Source organism: Phyllostomus discolor, chromosome 10 (assembly GCF_004126475.2).
Source record: "Phyllostomus discolor isolate MPI-MPIP mPhyDis1 chromosome 10, mPhyDis1.pri.v3, whole genome shotgun sequence".
NCBI classification, from domain to species: Eukaryota; Metazoa; Chordata; class Mammalia; order Chiroptera; family Phyllostomidae; genus Phyllostomus; species Phyllostomus discolor.
Window position 1 is genome coordinate 25,701,589 of NC_040912.2, and position 23,461 is coordinate 25,725,049.

The 23,461-nt window shown below is 43.2% G+C and overlaps 1 protein-coding gene across 7 annotated transcripts in view; it reads left to right on the forward strand.

Annotated features, from left to right (window-relative positions):
- Nucleotides 1-23,461, forward strand: part of ICA1 (islet cell autoantigen 1) — a 137,028-nt gene that overhangs the window by 85,643 nt on the left and 27,924 nt on the right. For all 7 annotated transcript variants that reach the window (XM_036010579.1, XM_028525446.2, XM_036010581.1 and 4 more), the window contains 2 exons: nt 9,536-9,661; nt 10,639-10,737. In XM_036010579.1, coding sequence (XP_035866472.1) covers nt 9,536-9,661; nt 10,639-10,737 — 225 coding nt within the window. The remainder of the gene's footprint in view (nt 1-9,535; nt 9,662-10,638; nt 10,738-23,461) is intronic.

Sequence of the window (23,461 nt, forward strand, 5' to 3'; positions counted from 1 at the left end):
TATGGGCATGTATGGGAGGCAACCAATCGATGCTTCTCTCTGGCGTCGATGTTTCTCTCTCTTCCTCTCTCCCTTTCTTTCTCAAAATCAATGAGAAAATGTCCTCGGATGAGGACTTAAAAAAAGAAAAAAGAGCAGTGTTGCATAGTGAGAAAGTAAGGCCTAAAAGTTCATTCTTCTGCTCTTCTCTCTTTATTCATTCAGTGTTTTGCATACCCACTAGTTACAGGCCTGGAGCCTTACCCCTATAGAATCAAATAGTTAACTTCCACCTTCACGCAGTTTATCATTGAGGGAAGCTGGGCATACGTGGGAGCGGGTAGCACTTACCGTAGCTTTGTGTCAGAAGGGTGTTTGCCAAGCGCATTGACTGCAGAGAGGAAGAGTTGCTAACTCAGCTGAGGAGCATCACAGAAAAAGGTTCTCAGAAGAGAAAACCTTTGAGTGGAAACTTAAAAGGTGAGTAAGAGTTACCATCTGGACAACAAGGGGAGGGCTTTCCAGGCAGAGGAAATGTGCAGAAATGTGGAGGTGGGTTTGGTATGGTGCGGCTGGAGAATGGCAACTCGGTGTGCCCAGAACACGTGGTACCAGCAGGTGACGTGGGAGAGGAGGTGGAGGGGCCACAGGTAGACAGAATACAGGTGTGGGGTTTATATTTCGGACAAGAGGAGACAACATCCAACCCTGGGCCAGATCCTGGGCTTTCTCCTTAACTGCTGTTTGGCTTTAAGTAGATCATTTTGTACCTGAGTTTTTTCTTCTGGGAGAGTGGAACATGGTGAAACATTGCCGTCCTGAGATGTTCACTCCTCTTCCTCTCCTCACCCAACTTGGAACACATGGTTCAGTGAAATAAACAAAGGAGAGCAAAAATTCTCTTTTCTGGGAACTTAAAAGAGAGTGGTCTGTGGTATATGTGGGCCCCTACTTCTCCTGAATCAGCATTGAAATACTTATTTAATTAAGGTTTGCATCCAGCACAGTATTTTATACATTCCTAGAACATTACCCAGAAGCTCTGGTGAGCTCCCCTATTCCAGGTGGCTTTTGCGTTCATGACCAGAAAACGTGTTATAGACGTGAGGTTCTAAAGAGAAAGTAGGGGAGAAATTTGGTTTTTTTTTCATTAGTATCTGAATAAAAGTTGCATAATGTTCATATGAATGGGTTGAGATTATGTCCGTGACATGGGTGCCTTGTTCTGAGTACACAGGCGGGTCCAATGTCCTTGTCTTGAATAAGCAGTTTTCATTCATGTAAAGGGAATGGTCACTGACTGATTCAATTTCATCTATACGTTCAGCAGCAGTATAGCTGAAAAGCCTTAGAATCACTGCTTATTTATTATCACTGAATTGTTCAAATTCAAAATGCTTGTTTAGGAGGAAATAAAGTAAAAAGACAATGACATCTTTGGTTTGGGGAAAGTATTAATTATTAGCTATCATAGTTGTAGTATTAAACACGTATAGATTTCTTCCCGATCCCTTCTCCCTTTTGTCTCTCAGACCGTAGGAGTGCTTTCTCCAATGCACTTTAACCACCTGGTCCCTCCACTTGTTTGTACCAGGGGAACATCCCTCTCTGGCCTGGTCCTAACGTCCCTTCAGTTCCTCTCGCCCAGTATTTAGACGTGAATCACTGAAGAACATTGCTAGAATGATGCTGCACAGGGTGGAAGTGTTTTTTCCTTCACTGTAGAGTGAAAATTGTCTCTTTTTTTTTCTTGGCATTTTAGGGGAAAATCCAAGATGACAATGTGCAGGCGGGGTAGGGATGTGCAAAACTTTATAAGCACATTTAACTATTATTCAATACCAATAGACTATATTCATTACAACAAAAGCATGAAGGACAACATAGATATGAATGAGCTTTCTATAGAAACTTAAAACTATTGATATCATCATATACTGACTTTCAAAATATAGGGATTTTTAAATCACCCATTGAGTTGGGTTAAGAGCACCATTTTATCAACTTGTTCACAAACATATGTGTCAATAAGGTATGTAAAACAGATGGGAAAGAAACAGAGAACCAAAGAGAATGACCACAGTTCCTTGCCAGGCCAAGAACACTGTGCCCTCAGGGCCTTCACACTCATCATTCTTTCTGCTGCAAAAGTGATCTTCCCCCGATATCTACATCATTTGCTTTCTCACTTCCTCCAGGTTTCTGCTCCACGATCAGTTTTCCCAGGGAGTTTTTACCAGACCGTTCCATTTAACACAGAATCCTCTGCCATTCCTCCCCCTCCTGCACTTATGTCTTTCCTATGTTGCTTTTTTCCCTACACTGCTTTATTTTCATCATCCAATAAACCATGTATTTACTTTTGTTGTTTATTGTCCAATTTCACCCAGTAGAGTGTAAGCATCCTGAAAGAAGAGACTTGACTTTATTCCCTGCTGTTCTCAGCATCTAAAACTGTAGGTGCTCAATACTGTTTCTTGGGAAGAAGAACAGAATTTACGAAGTAAGAATGGTTTCAGGATAGCTAAAACTTGGAATGACTGAGGTTTATGTAACATGCTAACAACAAAGCTGTTATGAGTGTGAAGGCAGATGGAATAGATGGCTTAATATATTATGTATTCTTTGTTAATGAATACATATGAATAGTTCAGTAATGAGTAACTTTCCTTCATCAACTACCAGGTTATCCTGAGGTAGAATATAGTTTGATAGAAAAGACAGGATCAATGTTTGGTTCTTTGTCAGAATATTCAGTTGGTTCACTGGCATTCTCCACAGGTGCCCAATGAGGTTGTTTAGTTTTATCAGTTCATTTTCTTGTTTTTATGTATCCATATAAACTCATAGATTTGAATATGTTTGATGTATTTTTATTGTTGGTGATATTACTTTATTGATGCTCAAATTGTCTCACCTTTGACTAGAGGGGCCTTTTAGGTTTCCTCCTGAGTCCTTTAGACACAGCTCTGGTAGTGGTCCTCCTTGCTTTCTTGCACAACAAAATATTTCCGAACCATCTGATATATTTTCTGCCCCAACCCTGGAATCAGCCATTTTGACGAGAAACCCCGGCTCCTTTAAGAGAGAAATGGTAGTTAGAGCCCATGAGCGGGGTGATGGGGTGCATACTGCTTTTGAGCTAGCCATTATTTTTAGACCTTTACTGTGAACAGAGCCAGATAATATATTTTTGGATTATTTAACCTTAATAATGAAAGCAAAGAAAATAGAACTAAGCTTCTATTGTACTTTCATCTTTAAGGGATGTGTTACTAGAACTGGAAAGGATAGAAAGAAACTCTGAAGGAACACTTGAAGCTCAGTATATGAAAGGGACTAATGTGTATTAGTTGTATTCAAATACACTTAGTCACTGGACTTAGATGGATTGTGTCCCAGAAAGATCTCTTGTATCCAAGCACAGAAATACTCCCAGTAAACTGAGAAATCAGAGGTGATAGAAAAACAAGGAAATAATGTTCTATTTTAAAAGAGAATTTTAAAACCTTAAAAATTCAATATAGTAAATTATACTTTAACTCTTAATCAAATCTAGAACTGATTACTGCATAGATGGTTTGTAAGAACTTAGAAAATAATTGAGATTATTCTGAAGCAGAATGGATTTATTTTAATACCAGACTAACCCTCATTTTCTCATTGATAAAATTTTGTAAGTTCCATATTGTTCTCTATAGAAAAAAATATGGAGAAGAGTGAGTTAGAGATGAGATTGAAAAAAAAAAAAGCAAGACCAAGTTGGGTCTAGTCTTAGGACTCATTTTAAATATAAAGACAAGGACAAGTTAGAGTAAAAGGATAGATTAATATATAGTTTGAAAACCCAATCAAAAGAAATCTGAAGAGGCTATATTAATATTAGACAAAATAGACTTCAGAACAAGAACTATTGCCAGACATAAATATAATCTTTACTAAACATGGTTACCAGAGGAATGGAGGTCACTTTAAAATCCGTCAGTGTACTTCTCTATGTGAGTAGACCAAAACCAAATCATATGATCATCTCAGCAGATCCAGAAAAAGGATTTGATAAAATCATATCTACTCCTGATAAAAATTCTCAGCAACCTAGAAGGAGTAGAAGGAAACATCTTCAGTATGGAAAACAGTATGGTAGTTCCTCAAAAAATTAAGAATGGTGTTACCATAGGACCCAGCCATCCCTCTTCTGAGTATCTACCCCCAAAACTAGAAAACATTTCTTTGTAAAGGTGAATGAACCCCTGTGTTGACTGCAGCATTATTCATGGTGGCCAAGACATGGAGACAACTGAAGTGCCCTTCAGCACAGGGTTGGATAAAGAAGATGGGGTGCATATCTGCTGTGGGAGGGGAAATGTGGTCTAGGAAAGAGAGCACCAGCCCTCATTTACACCACATTGTTAGAATAAAGAGAAGGAACATCAAAAAAATAGACAGTCCCTGACTCCACACTTTATTGCCCACACGCATGAATGGTGCACATACAGTCATTTACACAGACTTCTGTGCACAACACAGTGTTAAAATTGCTCCTGCCATCGATGGATAAATACCATAGATGAAGCACAGTACAGTGACTCAGCAAGGTGTTTGGTTAGCTGAACCTCGACAGGTCTTCCTTGGTTCATCGGCCTCCAAAACAAGATCTTTTAATAAAGCCAAATATCTAACCTTCTGTTTTTCAAGTGATTTCAGACAGAGTAGCCTTTGTCTTGCAGTACCTTACTAAGCCAAAACAAGTGATTGGTGTATGCTGTCATCCTAAATGTATTCTCTGGACGCAGGATGTTGCCTCAGAGGAAAATCGGGGTGAACGAATGAAGTTAATGAGGGAGGGATATTGAGAGCTGTTTGGGAAAGAAATTAAGGATTCTGATGTGGTCTCAGGTGTCCATGAGAATCATCTGGTGGAAAAGGCAATTTAGACGATGACATTGAGCTTAAGGTGGTTAGATACCTAAGAACCAGAGCACTTTTTCATACCCAGCACCACTATCCACCCCTTACCTCTAGCTCTGTCCTCACCTCCCCTCATCTCTCAACTCCTAACCATCCCCACGCCACAGTGAGTGATCATTTCAAACTGAAAAATAAGATCCTGTGTCTTCCAGGCTTAAAGGCCTCTGGTGTTTTTCCACTGCTTCTAGGATTAAAAACTAAAATCTTGAGCATGCCTACAAGGCTCCTGCTCGAGAATGTGCCTCAACCCACCACCCTCACCTCATCTCAGACAACCCTTACACTTTCTCTCAGCAACCCAGCTACACTGGCCTTCTGGGACCTGCCTTCTTGCCCCCCGCCCCATGGCCTTTGCACATGCTCCGCTCCCTTCCTGCACGGTTAATCATGTTCAGTCCTTCAGAATGGAGCTTATGTGTTGCTTCTTTGGAGAATGTCCTTTCAGATTCTGTGGTAAATCACTGTGGGTCTGTGTGGCTTTCTTTCCAAGCATCTCACTCAGATGCTGTTATTCCCTCACTGATGTGAGAACGCCCATCGGACTTTCAGTCTGTGAGGATGGAGACCACCTCCATTTTACTCACTGCAGCCAGTATGTAGAAAATACTCAGTAAATATTTGCTGAATGAACGGTTGGAGGTAGGGAGGCAGAGCCTTTTCCTGGAAGGCAATGTAAAAGTAGGATTGCAGTTTTTCTTTATTTTGTTTTTAAAGGAAAGAAAACACAAAAAAATACAAAACTACTCTCAAATTATTTGGTTGTGGGGTAACATGAAGACCTTTCCCACTGGATGGGGAAGCCAGATTGAACTGAGAGGATGAATAGCTTTGGCTTCGCCATAATGTAGTTCAAGTTGGGGCTAAGAGGTAGAATTTCAGGTTAGGAGGAACAAGAACAGAGGAGTGCCCTGTAGTTTTGGCAGTTGAGACATTGCTCCTTTCTCTGGTAAACTGTATTTCTGCAGCCTGGGGGAGGCAGGGTCAGAAGGAGGGTCTGATATGCCCAGCCATTTCCTGGAGCTGGGAGAATACGAGGAGAAAGGTGGGGCCCCAGAAACAAAATTAAGAAATAAACAAAGGGGACATTTATTTGACTAAAGACTTTTTAAAGGACCTTGAAAAACAGAGGAGCTCCTCAAGATGTTTATGTAATTGAATGTAATTTATCTGGGATTGAAAGGAATAATAATCAAAACATTTTTCACTTAAGTGCATCTGGAGGCATATGAAATTAGACTCTGCCTGCCTGTGTCCTTGGTGTTTTGTCCTCAGGCTGCAGACTGGAAATGCGTTTCAGAGAGCAGACATGCAGTACAAAACAGTAAGTGAACTTGACCAGATTTGAAATGCCCAGCAGTGTACCATCCTCCTTGTTTGGCAGGGAGAGGGCTCAGCATTTGGAAACTCAGCAGTGCATTAAGTATTTTAATAATCATTGTTGACGCACAAAGCATATGGCCTTTCGGAACTCGCTGGGTCAAGTGTTGAAGTCTTCTTCTGGGTTTCTAAAATGACTTTACAGAAATTTAAACAAAATTAAATTAGGGCACATTTCAAAGCATGTTAATTCATGAGCTTTGTGTTATAAGCAAGTGAAACAAGTTTTCTCCTAGGATAAAAGAATATCTATGCATAATCGATTATGTTAATGTAAAGGAAAAAGCTAAGTTCCATCCTTGCAAAAATATTCATTTGCATTTAATTAGAAAATCTAGGACCTCCCCCTGATCAGGCCAGTCTTGCAGATACCATGCATGTACTATGTTGAGCTTTAAGCCCCATCTCAGATACTCCCCTATCTCAGAAGCCTTTATTGCCCACCTCCTACCATTTATAGCTATTGTTGATGGCTACAATAATGCTGTGAAATAAGTAACCATAACTCTCAGTGGCTTAAAACAACACAAGTTTCTTCTTGCTCACAAGTCTACGGGTAATCAGGACCATTCTGATCTCTGCCGGCTCACTCCTGAGTCTGTGTGCCACAGTGGCCATAGTTGGCCAGCCCAAGCATGTTCTCAGGCTGGCCTGGGCACACCACCATGGCCATCTCAAAGCAAGAGAAAGTGGAGGCATGCTAGCATTTATTTTTTTCAAGCTTCCAGTTTCATCACATTTGTTAGCATCCCATTGGCCAAAGCAAGTCACATGCCAAGCCCAGAGGCAGAATGAGAAAACAGTACAGTGTTATAGGGCAGAAGGTAGGCTACTGGGAAGCCAGTCTTTGGGGCTTTAAAGCCATCAACCCACCCCCCTGCCCCACCCCTCACCCCAGCATTCATCATTCCCTTGTCTGTACTACCTGTGTTCTTCAGTCTGGGTCCTGTTATCCTTTTCCCATTGTATTATAATTTAGTTGCTAATTTGTCTGTCTTCTCTGAAAGATTAGGGGGTCCTTATGCCTCTGTGCTTTCATTCATAAGTATTTCTTGACCAGCTGCTCTGTATCTTACTCTTTTACAGACACCCCAGTGCCTAGCATTGGTCCTGACACATAATAAGTGCTCACTAAGTATGTGTTGAATGAATGCATGCATGAATGCTCACACCCATATTAATCCCCCCCCCCCCCCACACACAGAAAAGGGTGAGGACAGATGCTTCTGGGGTCCCAATTGAGGAGGAGGGGTTCCTGGCCCGTGCAGCTGGGGCACCCCTGGGGCACCCACAGAGGGTCTCAGCTGCTGGCATGCCTTTCCCTCCTCTCTCTCACCTCTCCCCTCTGGAACACGGGTTTTCTTTTCTCTGTCTCCTTATTTCCCACGCAGGAAGGCAGAAAAATCACTGATATTTAACTGACTTTAAATTCTTTTTATGATCAGCGCTCCCACATTCTTTACCTGGAGTCTCTCCGCTCTCCAATGGGGAAGGATTGGCCTGGGGACTGATGTCAGCCCAAGGTGTGGACAGTTTGAGAGGCTTCCGTCCTCCGGTTTTCCTAGCTCCATAAACCAAGAGTACAGAGGAGTTCTTAGGAAATGTTTTACACAGATAGAGACACGAGACCCTATTCACTTAGGGTCCAATTCTGTCCACATGGCGGTAAACGTGCTGCCTCAGTGTTTTTCAGTTCCATAGCATATACAGGGAATACTTGTGCTTCTGGCTAGAACCATCATTTTGAGCCTCTTGATTTTCCGGCTACTAGTGTAAGTTGCTTAGGAGGTAGAAAGCATGGCTTAGGAACCAGGCAGGCTACTCCAGGGTGCCAGCCCTGCCTGTTTGTTACTTTCCCGAGTGAAGCCTCTCACCCCCAGCAGTCAAGGAGGCAATAACAGAGGCTGGGAGAGAATAAATGCTGGCAGGCGGTGAGTGACTTGTCTTAACTGTTCAGTTGTATCCATTGTGAATTATATCAATTGTTAAATTGTTTCAATTGTTAAATTGCCACTATGATTATATCATAATTTTACAAGCTGTGAATATAGATTAGTATTATTAGTGGTAAAACTTAATGTATTTTATATGAAATGATCTTCATGCTTATCTTTATTAGAAAATAAAATCATCCCTTCTAAAACTACTTTGAAGGTGATGCTTTAAAATGGTATGCGGGTAATTTACCTTTTGAAATGGCCTGGAAAATCTCTTCACTCAGTCACCAAATATGTATTCAGCACCTGCTTTGTACCTGGCCGCTAGATGCTGAGTATACAATGGTGATCAAGGTAGACATTGTCCTTGCCCCCGGTATGTGTCCTGTGATGGAAGAGCTATTATTACTTGCAACTCACAGTTCCCTGCCTGGTAACTGCCGCTGCATGAATTATCTGAGAAAAATGAGTATCTGGCTGGCTTTCCCTGGGTAAAATATGATGTGGTGATGCCTCCGATGGGAGGAAAGGGAAATTTTGATGTAACCATTTTTAATGTAGCTGTATTAAATTTTAAAACCTTCTATTTCATTATGAAATAATACATAGAATTTCTGAGTCTTTTCCTGACCTTTCTCCTGTCCCAGAATTACTGTATGGCTCAGGGTTGGATGGAGGATTGCTATGTACATACTCAGTTTTAAAAACTTGGAAGTTTATCAGTGGAGGTCATTTTTCAGGCTGTGTCCCAGTTCCCTGTCATGGAATCCTAGGCTGGGTCTTGGAACAGAAAAGGACAAAAATTGATAAAATCCAAATGACGTCTGCTGTTAATAGGATTGTATCAGTATTCATTTCTTGTGTTTAACAAATGCAGCGTGTTATGTAAGATGTTAACACTGGGGAAGCCAGCTTCCAGGAACTGCAGGAATACAGGAGCGAGAATTCTTCCCTTGCCGCCCTGTGTGGTTCCAGGCTTCTCCCCGCGGTGGGCCGTTTGTGAATGGCCGGAGAGGAGGGGAATTGTAATATTCATCTGAGAAAAGTATAATTAGGATGGTAAGTTTGCTACATAGTTATAATAGGCAGTGCTGTCGTCGAGGCTCTCTGGAGGTAAAGAACAGATGCTGTGGGGTCTTCTTGCCCTCCCTGGAATTTTCCAAGGTGTTTGCTTACGTGAAGAGTGTAAGCCCACTGTTGCTCTTGTCCCACCAGCAGATTTGAACTACTAAAGAGTTTGATTGGTTCAAAAACGGTTCCTTTTACTTTCACAGGTACAAGCACAGGTACGCCTTGCCAAAAAGAGCTTTGACAAATTGAAGATGGACGTGTGTCAAAAAGTGGATCTTCTTGGAGCAAGCAGATGCAATCTCTTGTCTCATATGCTCGCAACGTACCAGGTAACAAAGTGATGTTTGTTGCAATGAACCAAGGATGTTAAGAAGTTTAGATAACAGAAAAATGGTGTTGGAGCTCAAAGTACGATTTGGGCCTTTCTCATAATTCATTTCCTACATCTCTGCCTTCTAGCAGACTGCAGTTTAATCAAGCCAAGTACTGCTAGCTGTTCCCTGTTCACACGCTGTAATCTGCCCCCTCCCCGCCCCGCCTTGGCTTGGGGGGGTGCCCTTGGCCTGAGCGCCTTTTCCCCTCCACATGTGCCTTTCCAAACCCCACTCCGTGTGATGTTTCAGACTGTGCCTTGCCCTTCAGAACCCCTCCTCGGGACTCAGCATCGATGCCTGCACCTCCCCCAGGGCAGTCACTTACCCATCAGGCATCTTCATTCAATGAACTTGGGTTTGTCCCATACTAACCTCCAGTTAGCCCTTTGTATCCATCAAAGTACCACGAGCACCGACCGAGAGTGGGAGGCCAAATCTATCAACGTTAACTGACCAGATTCCCTGTCCCCAGAGAGCTGAAGGTTCAGGAAGAAAGTCAGAGACAGTGTAGTCCGAGTGTATTTTCTATACTTCAAGGACAGACCAGGGTGTGCCAGGTAAAATAAGTTCTACAGAATCCAACGAGGGTTTGAAGAGGGAGACATCGAATCAGTTGAGGGATCACAAAAGTATACTGTTAATGCTTAGCCCTGGGTTCGGGAGGCTGGATCCGGCATAAGTGCAGAGAGAATGGAGCAGAGAAGGCCCCAGGTGGTCGAGGACATGAGACCAAGTGTTTGGGGGCACAGGGGGCCATTTAGTTTGGCCGAAATGCAGGGTGTCAGGAGGGGCATGGTGGGAAAGGAGTCTGCAGAGATGGGCTGGAATCCCTTTGGAGGACCTTGATGGCTGCAGACAGGCACACGTCCCCGGGGCCCACAACCAGAGCCGGGCATTCAGGACGTTGAGGGCTTTGCTGTCTTTCTTCGCAGACCACTCTGCTTCATTTTTGGGAGAAAACGTCTCACACCATGGCAGCCATCCATGAGAGCTTCAAAGGCTACCAGCCCTACGAATTCACTACATTAAAGGTATGAGAGCTCGAGAGGCCATTAGAAAATTTTGTGAAAAGTTTTCTTCTGTCACTGTGTCCACTGCAGCAAGCAGCATTATTCCAACAGACCCCAAACGTCAAAGTGGGAACTGTGGCCCTCAGTGGTGTCTTCCTTACGGCGCCAATATTCACAGCCACAACAACCCGGACACACAGGGTGGGCCGCGGGGTGCGTGTCCCCAGGAGATGAACTACGGTGAACCCCAGCCTGTCCTGCTCCTTCCAAAAGCTAATTTGATGTTGCTGAAGAGGAGGCTGGACAAGTCCAGAACATTCCGTTACTTTTTAATTATTGAATTCAAATAGGCTCACTGGAGAAGGTATTTTTTTTTCTCCCTTACTTCTGGCAAAACAAAACAAAACAAAACAAAACATTTTATTCTGTGAGCACCATCCAATATGGAATTGGATTTTTCCATAAGACACTGGAGTAATATTCTCTAATTGCAATAGCAACATTAAAATCAATTATTTCTCAGCTCAAAAGAGACACATGCATGATGTCTGATTCCCGGGGTTGCAGCTGAAGGTGGAAGCGTTTTGCTCCCTGATGGTTGCTGAGGGGGAGCACCTGTCGAGATAAGGACACGATTTGGGTTCCACAAGGATTTTAAGAATGGGGAGCAAACACTGGGTTGCCAGGTCAGAGCCTTAAAACAAAAACACCAGGAAAGAACTGTTCAGGTTCACCTAGAAATTACCTTTCTAGTTTTTCAGGCAATTTGTGTCTTATCATCTTGTTTAACAAACATTAAAAAGCTGGGTTTTGTTGCCATTAAGCACCTCTTTGATTTCAAGATGTTTGTGATGTAACTGCATCTACGAAAATACTAAGACAGAAACCCTTTGAAGACCCTGACTCTTTAAAGGAAGGTTCCAAGAGGAACCCAAGACAGTCCAGTCACCTTGTGCTGCACCTGACCTGACACTAGACAGGACACCTGGCCATAGGGTGTGTTCCTCACAACCCCTGTCCGCCGCTCGCTTGCTTCTGGCGGGCTGCATGAATGGAATCAGAATGTGTCTTTTCCTGTTCTGTCAGCTGGACTATGAGCACTTGGGGGTGGAGATTCATTTCTCACGTATCCTCTTCCATCCAGCCCACTGTCCCGCACAGAGGGAACCCACAGCCTTCTTCATCCCGTGGGCAGTGTGGCCGCTGTCAGTAAGGACTGCAGTCCTTCCCCCTGACTTACTGCCACTTTCAGTAAATCATGGGGCAGGAACTACCCCAACCAAGGCTACTTTCCATTAAAAGTGGAAGAGAGAAAAACGAGGAACATAGTTATAAAGAATAAATGGCAATACATTCTTACCTATCAATAATCACTTTACATAGAAATGGCTTAAATGCTTCAATCAAAAGGCATAGGATAGCTGAATAAGAAAGCAAGACCCTGCCCTGGCCAGGTGGCCCAGTTGGTTGGAGTGTCATTGTCCCCTGTAACAAAAAAAGGTTGCAGTTTGATCTCTAGTCAGGGCACATGCCTAGGTTGCAGGTTTGGTCCCCAGTTGGGGTGTGTACAGGAGACAGCCAATCCAGTCACTGTTTCTTTCTCTCCCTCTTCCTCTCTCTCTCTCCCTCCCCCTCCCTTTTCCTTCCCTCTCTCTCTAAAATCAATAAATATATCCTCAGTTGAGAATTTTAAAAAAAAGACCCTTACATATGCTGTCTACAAAAGACACATAGACTAAAAACAAAGAGATGGAAAAAGATATTTTATGCAAATAGAAATGAACAAATAAACTGGTCAGCAATTCCTATATCCAACAAAATGACTTTAAAACAAAGACTATAATACGAGACAAAGAAAGACACTACGTAATGATGAAGGGAACAATCCAACAAGAGGATATAACCCTAGTAAACATTTATGCAACCAACACAGGGGCACCTAAATACGTAATGCAAATCTCCATGGACATAAGGGGGAAGATATACCGTGACAGAGCCATATTAGGGGATGTTAACTCCCCTTTGACATCAATGGGCAGATCTTCTAGACAGGAAATCAACAAGGAAACCGTTGCCTTAAATGACACACGAGATCAGATGGATTTAATGGATATCTTCAGGTTAATTAAAATTAGTACAACTCACACTATTTATGTTTTTTACAGGGGCCTGAGCAGAATCCCATGGATCATTCTTTGATATAGCAGAGAGTTCGTTTTAGGGCAGGAATGTGCAGCAGATTTTGTTTTATAATACAGGCAACTTCAGAGGCTGTCTTTTGAGAGACAACTGTACGTAACACAGGTCAGCCAGGAGGAAGCTGAAGTGATGCCTACCCGAAGTATGGTTTAAAAGAAGCTCAGGTTTGAGCTACCATATTTTTCAGACCATAAGATGCACCTAGGTTTTAGAGGAGGTAAATAGGAAAACAATTTTGAAGCAAAAAATGTGGTAAAATATTTAATAACATAAATAACATAATATTTCACCAATGTAAATGTAAACAGAACTCAACAGCAGTATTAACAACCATTATTCCTCCCAAATTGGGGGGGGGGGGTGTCTTACAGTCTGAAAAATATGGTAATTGCATGTAAAGTACAACATGAAGTTGAATTTGTGCCACAAGAATGGAAGAGTCCTTCTGTGTACCCCTGGCCTCCCGTGCTGAGGGAAACACGGCCCCTTAATTTCTGCCATGGCATTTAATCCTGCAGAGAGGATCCAGCTGATGGTTATGTCAGAGGATTTCTGGGCAGAGGATTTAGGGAAAGTTTGATGGCAATGGTTCAGGATATAATTGCAAATATTTTGGGCAGATGACACTTTATTGCCTTTTTCATCCCCAGAGCCTTTCTTAAATTATGGTTTAAGTACCAGTTTATGGTTTGATTTTAATACAAACTCAGTAGGAGCAATACATCTGTTAAGGTATAATATGATTATAGTAATATCAAGAATGTTAAGTGTCCAGAAGTCACTATGCCGAATTATGTCTCTTGAATGCTATTCGTCTAGAACCTCAAGCTAATAGCTAATTCTTTTGTATATGGATTCACACCTGTATAATGGAGCTCTGTTATTATGCAGCCGTCATTGCATAGATGGAGGTGCATTGTGTATCCTATCGTCTGCCGTGAAACGTGAAAATGAAAACCGTCGGTACCTTCTGTATCACTGTATCAAGCCTAAGGACATTACCTGACTTACCAACCCTTTTGCACTAACATATTTTTAAAATACATTCCTTAGATTTAGATTTGATCAAGTCATCGAATGCATGGAATTTTCTTCTGAATGGCACTATATATTGATAATGAATACTTTGAAATTTAAGTAGATACTTTTACGATTTATTTGTTCTCCTGATTTACCTAAGTAAATCGCCCCTTAAATGCCTTTTGGGGCTCTGGCTGGAAAGAAAACATTGTCTTTGGAGAGGTTTGCCAGGCTCTGTTAATGAAAAGCAACCCATTTGTTTTCTTTGCTGCAGGGTGTGTTCGGAGTGTGTTGGTAATTGTGCCACTGCAGCTGTATTTCCTGACTGTTAGTTTTATGCTTGATGAAGGATGATAATTAATGTGTTAAACGCTTGGTGCATCCTGTTTGGAGGGGAGAGTGTTTTGCTGCAGAATTACAAGGATTTAACTCATGCCCCAGACATTCAAGTTTTATATCTAATGAGTCTTTCTCTAGAAAATATGTACAGTTCTTTTTCAAAATCATTTTCTTACAAAAGTGAATTGAAAAATATCCAGGTCACTATGTTGACATTTTGTAAATATTTTGTGGTCAAGGTTTTTGTTTTTTTCGGGGTTTTTGTCTGTGTGTGTGTGTGTGTGTGTGTGTGTGCGAGAGAGACAACAGCTTTTATTCAGGCCTGACCTGATTCTGTTGACTCTGCTTTTAGTGGCTTAGTCTTTAGTCGTTTTAATTTGTGATAGATTTTTGTAGAATTTTAACTTTATGGAAAATTTAGCATTGAAATTTAATATTACAAACTATTCTAGCCTAGTCATTTTAACAGTCACATTTAAAGTGGACTGTTTTTAAGTAGTTTCCAGTTTCCAATAAAAGAAGTGAGGCCACAATCTCATATTTTCAAACAATAAATATGTATTGATTCATTAAAATGCTACTAAGCATATGCGTTTTGCATGAGTTATCATTAATGTGTTAATTTTACACGGGTTCGAAGTCATCTGGAAATGTCTTTCATGTGGTAGAAATGGTCAAGTTATGGGGATGGGAATGGAATGTCACTAGCCTGTGTTGAAAGCACTCCCACATTTTTAGAGAAAATAGTTTAGACTTGGGGTTTAAAGCGTTGCTTTAAAAATGAAATGAAATGCTGCCCCTCAGATGCGGTCCTGTCCACCTCACGCTTCTGGGAGGTTGCCTCCTCACACGTGTGTGTCCCCTGGGTCTAAACCTGCATCACGGGGAGGTGCCGGGGAAGCCCTCAGGAGTCAAGCAGCTGTGTTCTGGAAAATCTACAATTCCCTTTGTATCAGTGTCCTGTTTGTCCTCTCTGGGCTGCTGGCACGTGGGTTGAGCTGGACGTCTGTGTAGAGAAGTGAGCCCTGGGCGCTTGGGAGGCGTGGGCACGCTCGTTGAGAGCTGTTGGATGAGAAGGCCCGCCCCTCCACATCTGTATTTTTAAGAGATCCAAGTGGCTATGTTTGCTGAAAATGCCTGGTAGCAGGGTGCCTTCCTGCGACGTGCCCGTCCCAGTGTTTTGGAAGGAAAGCCGGGTTTGTGACTGTGGGTGCAGGAGAAAGCATAGCATGTAAGAGCACAGTCTCAGAAACCGGCAGGCCTGGCTCAAAACCCCATACTGTCACTTCTCAGCCATGTGGCGGTGGCAGCGGCACAATAACACCGTTGGCCACGGCCATGGTGGTGGCCCTGGTAGCCCCATGTGGGGGCGATAGGGATGGACTCATCAAAATTACTATGTGATGAACCCAGAAGATAGCCATTGGCAGTATCAATACCGAAGTGTTTGTTGAGGTTGCCAGGTCCCGTACCCCAGCTTCCACTACTTCCTTACTCACCACTCGCACCCTGGCTGATTGGTACTGCGGTGAGTTTCACAGGCAAGGCTGTGGGTGGCAGTGGCATAGGAGGCCTCTCAGACCTCGCCCAGGTAACCCATCCCACGTCCTGCCTGACCCCCACAGACGCTCTGGCAGCTCCTTCCCAGCCCTTTCCTTAAGCCCTGCAGGCCAGTCTGGGCTCATCTGACACCCACGGGGACCCGAGAGGGTGGGGCAGGCCTGCCGGCAAGAAAGCAAGGAGAGCCTCCCGCCTAGCAATGGGGCTCATTCTAAAACGGCAGTTTGCCTTTGCAACTGGCTCTCTGTGCCAGGTTTCTAACTCTGCAAAAGCTGAATTTGAAAACTTAACTCTGAGCATGCTAAAAAAATAACCACCGAAACAGCTGCGCCACTGCTCCCTCTTCCTCTCCTGGGGTCTGAGACACCACTATTGTGTGGAACATCCTTCTGGAGACCAGAACGCTTTGAGCTTTCACAATTCAGAAAACATCTTTTTCTGAATTTTGTTTTTCTCAGATTCATATGCCTAACAGCCTTCTTCCACCCACCTCCACATTTCTCAGTTAATCACTTGAACATTTACCGACAAGCCACATGGCTCTGTAGTTACTTGCTTTGAAAATAAAGCCATAATAGTTTTTATGAAAATTGGGTAAATATCTGTGCAATGCTATTTTCGTTGCCAGTCCCAACATGGCAATTACTCATGGCGAGCATCCAGAATATCCCTTTAGACTTTCAACTTTTCGCTCAGTGTCATTACTTTACACAGCATTTAGCAGAATGATTTTTTTTTAATCCAAGCTGCTCCAGGCCAGCTCCTTGCAAGCAGCAAATTGGGATGCATCCAGGTCACTGGGAAAGAAGTGGTTAGAGGGGTTGACCATGACCACCACTGAAATCTAGGTGGGCAAGCGAGAGTGTGGCCGGGCATGAGTTCATCCATCCCTTCCGATGACTGATGTTTGTTCTCCTGGGCAGCTGGTAGCTCAGGCCCTACTCACAACAGTGAGTTCTTCTCCAGCCCCACCTCTTCTCACTCCCTAACTCTTTATCGAGGGGAAAGGAAAAACTTATTAAGTGGAGTGGTTATTTTATGCCAAGCTCTCTGCTAAGGGCAAAGTATAGTCATGTCAAGGGGAGTTTGTCATGGTATACGTGACTCTAATATACCAAGGTTGGGAATTATAATTAATGATACTGTTAGGTTCAGCATTGACATATAGAAAGGGAAGTGCATATATATGTAATATTTTTAAATTTTGTTTATTGATTTTAGAGAGGCTGGTGGGGTGGGGTGGGGAGAGAGAGAGAGAGAAACATTGATGTGGGGGAGAAACATCGATCAGTCGCCTCCCATACTCACCCTGACTGGGGATTGAACCCGCCGCCTTTTGGTGCACGGGATGACACTGCAACCAGCCAAGCCACCCAGCCAGGGCCAAGTACATATATTTTAGTTAAGCTTCAAAATAACCTTGGGAAGATGGGCGTACCTGTTCTTGTTTCCATGTTTTCAAGAGGGAACTGAAGCTCAGAAAGGCCTAGTAATTGCCCGAGGCCACACTCGCAGGCAGTCTGGGGCAGGTCTGGGACTCAGCACACTCAGGCTTCCTCGCTCTGCTGTGTGGCATTTCTTCCAGGTGGCACTTCTGGCCATGAGGCAGGAGGGCAGGAGAAAGCAGGAGTGCCACTTTTAAAAGCTACAGCTGTAAACTTACTATTGAAAATAACACTTTAACATGTTGGCTTGTAGGTGAAAGCCTGTTTTATGTCATCCGCCAGGTACCTGGGAACCTATGATCTTTTCTTGAGAATTTGGAGTGAAGTCCTCTGGATCTCCTTGGCACTTCCTATGAAAGGGGAGCTCAGTACATGGTCTTGGCTTGCCTGTTTAACACTCTTTCTTAGCCAGTGGTGGAATTTTAAAGACCTGGATTCAAATATCGCTTCTACCTGTTAGTGGTTGAATAGCCCTAAGCAAGTCACTTCACCTCTCTGAGTCTGCATTTTCATGTCAGGAAATCAGGAGCACGCTGGGTCTTGTGAGATGTGGAAGACACGCAATGCAGTACCTGAACAGGATGAATTTTTATGACATCTAATTTCTTTTAGATTTTTAGAAGTCATTGATAAGAAAGCACATTTTGAGTGCTTACCATGAACTTGGTACTGTGCAGAAGCATTATTTCGGTTAATCTTCACAATATCCCAAGAAAGGTATTCTTGTTGATGGCTCCATTGTTGACAGGTAAACAGAGGGCACAAGGGGGGAAGACCATTTTCCATGTCATAGCACTACATAATCTGTCTCCAACGTCCATGTCTTCCCAGGACACTATCATGCCTTTCCAGTACCAATTTTCCTTCTTCTTTTATTTTATTTTTATTTTTAAAGAACGTATCTTTATTTCGTGGTAGGAAGGATTTCTTTTAAAAAAATTTTTGTTGATTGATTTTAGAAAGAGAAGAAGGAAGAGAGAGCGAGAGAAGCATCGATCTGTTGCTGTAGTCACTCATGCATTCACTTGTTGCTTCTTGTATGTGCCCTGACTCGAGGTCAGACCCGCAACCCTGGGCATCATAACAACACTCTAACCAACTGAGCTACCCAGCCAGTGCCCTTCTTATTTTAAAGAATAAGGTTCTAGCCCTGGCTGTGGGGCTCAGTTGTTTAGAGTGTTGAGTGTTGTCCCATGCACCGAAAGTTGCAGGTTTGATACCCAGTTGGTGCATGTACAGGAGGCAACCTACTGATGCTTCTCTCTCAAAAAGATGTCTCTCTCTCTTTCTCTCAAATCAATAAACCTATCCCATATCCTTGGGTGAGGATTTAAACAAAAAAGGTTATATAATTTATGATTGTGTTCATTTTTCTCTAATTGTACTCTTTAACATTTTGTTCTATAGTACAACGTGAGAGCGCCTTCTGGCCCTAGATTAATAGTGCTCCTTGTTTAGCGTCTTCATGAACTTATAGCTTCATAACGGCATGGGCGGGGAGGGCACATGCTTCTTGTCCATGAATCGCGTGGCTCATAGACATCATCATGTCCTCTGCTTTTTATCCTTCATGTGCTACCAATTATATAAACACAAACACACACACCCAGCTGAGTCCAGCATCTTTTTACCATGCCTCACTATTTTGAGCACTTTTATTTCCTTTTATGGACAATATTTGGCACCTTCATAGGCATGCAGTATAAATAATGGGAAGTAGCATAAGAGAAGTAAATGTCGTAATTAAAAATTAGGGAAAATGCTATCCAACTGTCCAAGTCAAACATTAAATTTAGGTCAAATATTAGGGCCGGCTGCTGGCCTTCTGTCTGTGAAGTTTGTTTGCTGGGTCATTTTGCTTTCATTCAGACGACTGTTACTCTTGCTTCTTATTTTCCTAATATAGGAAGTCGTACCTCCCGTTATTATATTAAGCTGTTTCCTTTCTAAGACACTTAGCAAGCTCTGTCTGTGCATTTCCTCTGTCACGCCGATCTTATACATCATGTGTGTGCTTCCTGAAACCATTTAAGCCTTGATGGAAACTATTAGCATGTCAGTGCAGGCTTAACAGAGAAAGGTTGCTTAGTCTAAAAACATTCTTTCCTCTGCAGAGAACTTTGCAGTTTTATGTGATGCTATTCGGCTGCTAATAGTGATTTTCACGAGCAATTTTAATGAAGGACCTAGTGGAATTGGGGGTTAGAAACCGAATGCACTCACATGTCGTTTCTGCACATGCATTTGAATGTGGCTTCCATCAGCCGGTGATACGGAACAGTTCCATCTGAAGGCTGCCTCGTCTGTACGGTCGGCCAAACCTCTTCGATTCATTTCGCCTGAGCAGGTGTTCATGTCACACAGAAAGCTGTCACCTCTGACTTTCATGGACGCTACAGGGTTAAGTGTTTTCAGCTGAGTTGTGGACTTTAATCTAAAGAATCACCTCCACCCCAGCCTCCAGTTGGGCCTTTTAATCAAGCTGGGGGAGAGCAGTGGTCCACCGTGTGGGTGCCCTGTGCATGTGATTTGTCCTCTCTGATGTGTCAGAGTTCCTCCAAGCCTCTTTATCTCTTCAGGGTAAGAAACGAGTTCCATCTTTGTAAGAAACAAGTTCCACATGTGCTGGGGGTGGGGGGTGGGTCCTACCGTATAGAGGAGCGTGTAGCTTAGTCTGATCTGAAGCTCTTACTTTATGAGGAGATGCCTCTCTAAAACCGATTGTGGTGATGGCTGCCCAACTCTGCTCCTCTTCTAAATATCCTTGAATTGTATTCTTCAAATGGGTGGGTTCTCTGGTATATACTGTCTCGGTAAAGCTGATATATGTGTGTGCATGCACATACCATTCCCCATGGTTCAAAATTCTAATGTTTAGTAAACAGGCCCATGTGCCCAGTATAATTTTTCACTTGTAATTTCATAAGCCTTTTCATATTACTCTCCTGGCCCTTTGCATTTTCTAGCTAAAGAACTCTAATTTTTGCTGTTTAACCTTCTGTACATTAATTTATCAATCAACAAGTACATATATAGCATCCCTTTTAAGTGGCAACAGCCAGATTATAAAAGGGACAGTGGTCATAATAGGCCGAGAGGCGCTTTTGTCACGGGAATTATTAATGATAAATTAAAGTAGCAATTGGAACTGGGCCCTTCTGCTGGTAAAGCACAATAGTGATTTCACTGTGACTGTGGTGACAGGGTGAAGACAATTGAGTCCCTGCTACTGCCGGACAGGGGAAGGGTTGAAAAGGAGGAAGGAGCAGTTTACATTACAAAAGGATTGTCTGAGAGCTGTTCAAGTGAGTTTCTGAGGGGCGGTCCGGCTGCAGACAGGGGATGAGAATGGTGGAGCTGTCCAGCGCATCTCAGGGGCTTAGGCTAGCACCCTGGCAGTGAAACAGGGCCTGGAGGCCGAGAGCAGACAGGTCCTGGCCCCGCCTGGTTCCCCTGACAACCAGGAAACGCAGCGAGAAGATAACTGAGCAAACCAGGAGGCCTGGGCAAGTGTCAGAGAATCCAAGAGTGAGTCCTAAAGCCATTGGAACCTGAGTTGAAAAAACTCCGGGCTTCACTTTGACCAGGGTTGGACCACTTTTGGGGGGAGTAAAATGGCATCAAGGAGTGTGTGTGTGTATGAATAAAATGCTGTGATTAGCAGATGTATTGAAAAAGAGTAAGTCCTTGACATCTGTTGAACTCCTCCTTAAGGTTGCACGTTTCCAAAATGCGCACACACACGCACACACACCCTGATTTTACCAGATGCTGTGGGGTATATAATTAAAGAAAAACAAACCATCTAAACTACAGTCCATATTCCAATTGCCTCATTTGTTCCAGTGCTGTTCTTTATAGCACTTCCCCTCCAGCCAAGGATCGTGGATTCCATTTGGCTCGCATGCATTAGAGAGACAGAAAAAGCCCCGGAATACGAAGGAACTAATGAGGCAAAATGTTAAATATTGATGAATGCTGGTAAAGGAATGTTCTCCCTGTGTGACCCCTGCCGACCTCTTCATCCCAGCCTCATAAGTCTTGTCCGGCTGCACACTATACCACAGCTCCAGTGGCCTCCTTTTTGTCCCTCGGACAAGCCAAGCTGTCCCCACTTTTAGGCCTCTGCACTCAGGGCCCCCTCTTTTCCCTGAGCTGCACTTAGCTGGCTTCCATGTGTCATTTAGCTCTCAGTTGAAATGTCACTTCCAAGAGAGGACGTTTGTGGTAACCGAAGTGGTCCGATCCCTTTCTATCCCCCTATTTTGATTCTCTGCCTAGGCCCACCACTAGCTGATAGTTTTGTCTGTCTCATTCACCAGTGTAGCCCTAGAGTCCAAAACAGCACCCAGGCACTCAAAAACTGTTTGCGCCCTGAGTGTGCTCATCTGAATGCCCAGAAATAGGAAGTCATTACAGATGATGGCAGTGCCTTCTGGATGTGGTTTGTGTAAGAAAATGCTTCAGCTCTTGAATCAGGGCCATATATTCAGTGAGAAAAACCTTGGCTCTCCATTAGAATAATGATGAATAAGTGTACATTTCTATATATTTTAATTCAATATTAAATGCTTAAGGTACATACAATCTTTTTTATATTCTCCACTACAACTAAGAGTTGGGGGGCGCTCACGGCTTTTAGAGAGAGGGGAGGGAAACAAACACCTGCTGCTAGAGAGAAGCATGGATTGATTGCCTCCCATTGGTGTATGGACCAGGGGTCACACACTCCCATGCCCACACTAGAGATCAAACCCACAACCTAGGCATGCGCCCCAACCGGGAATCCAACCACCTTTCAGTTATGGGACGACACTCCAACCAACTGAGCCGCACTGGCCAGGGCGTAAGGAGTGTTTTTGATTATGAAATACCAACACAGCTTATATGGGTTAAGAGGGCATCTACTGTCTATCAAATGCATATATATATATTTTTATACCTATATATCTATACACACACATATTCCAAGTATATAAGTAGCACAAGCATGAAAAAAGAAAGGAAATACATGAAAATAACATTATTTGGGAGAAATGAAACTATGAGTGGTTTTTCCTATTTAAATTTTCCTAGCATTTTACATGTAGTTCTGTTATTTTTCCAATTTAAAAAATATTTTTAAGAGACAAAAATAATACAGAATAATAATCAAACATTGCTAAAACTGTGAATGCAGTTTGGAGATAGAAGAACCTTCTCAAATCTGGCATGCTACTGCCGGAAGCTTTACAGAAAACAGTGGCAATTCATCTGGGCTTTGCGAAGACATATTTTGAGGGTGGACAGAAAAGTAAGCAGAGAGAGCTTTTTTGGTTAAGCAGCAGAATGAACAAAGACAGGAAGGGCCCGACTAGTCCGTGGGAGACGAGCCTACATGAATGGAAAGCTTGAATTTGGGGGGTGGGAGGAGGGACTTGGGGGAGGAAGATAGGATCGCATGTTAGAAGATCTTCGAAACTATGCAGAGGCTTAGACTAGAAGTGGAAAGAAATAAGGAACCACTATAGGTTCTTGAGAAGAAGGGTAACATGGTGGCCTGGGTGTTTCAAGACAGTTATCCTGTGCAGGGCAGGAACCAGAGCTGGCAGTTAGGCAGGCACAGCCAGTGTTGGTCTGGTGCTCCTGGCCAACACCAACGCCGGTCACAGCTCTGCTCTGCCTCAGTCGCCCTCCAGCCAGGCATCGCCCATCCATCCGTCCGGCTGGCAGAGGAGGCTTGGCTGCCTGTTTCTGTGCGTGTTGTCACACCAACGAGGTGAGAGCTGGGGAGACGGAAGGCAGGAGAAGAGGCGTGAAGGCCCAATGGATGGACTTTCATGGTTCAGGAAATAGAAGGAGGATCAGAGTCTTGAGATGTTTCTTTTGTGTTTGTAGGTTTGTGTTTTATTTAGGGCCAGAAGTAGAAGTCTTTTTGTGTAACTCCTCACTGAGGTGTTAGAGAAATGTTCTGCTTTTTAAGGCTCTGTCTCTGGGGTAGGGTTTTTATGCAGTTGCTGTGTAAAAAATCTTTCCTTAACTATTTAATAAACCTTGAGGATAGTCACTCCAAGAAATCACCTGTCATGAAAAGCCTCTCCCCTGCCTTTAATCTACAAAGGTTTAGAAGCACCTGCTGTGTCCACTTGTGGGAGTTAACTTGTCAGAATATGTTCAGCCACTACTTCTGGGTTTTTTCTTAA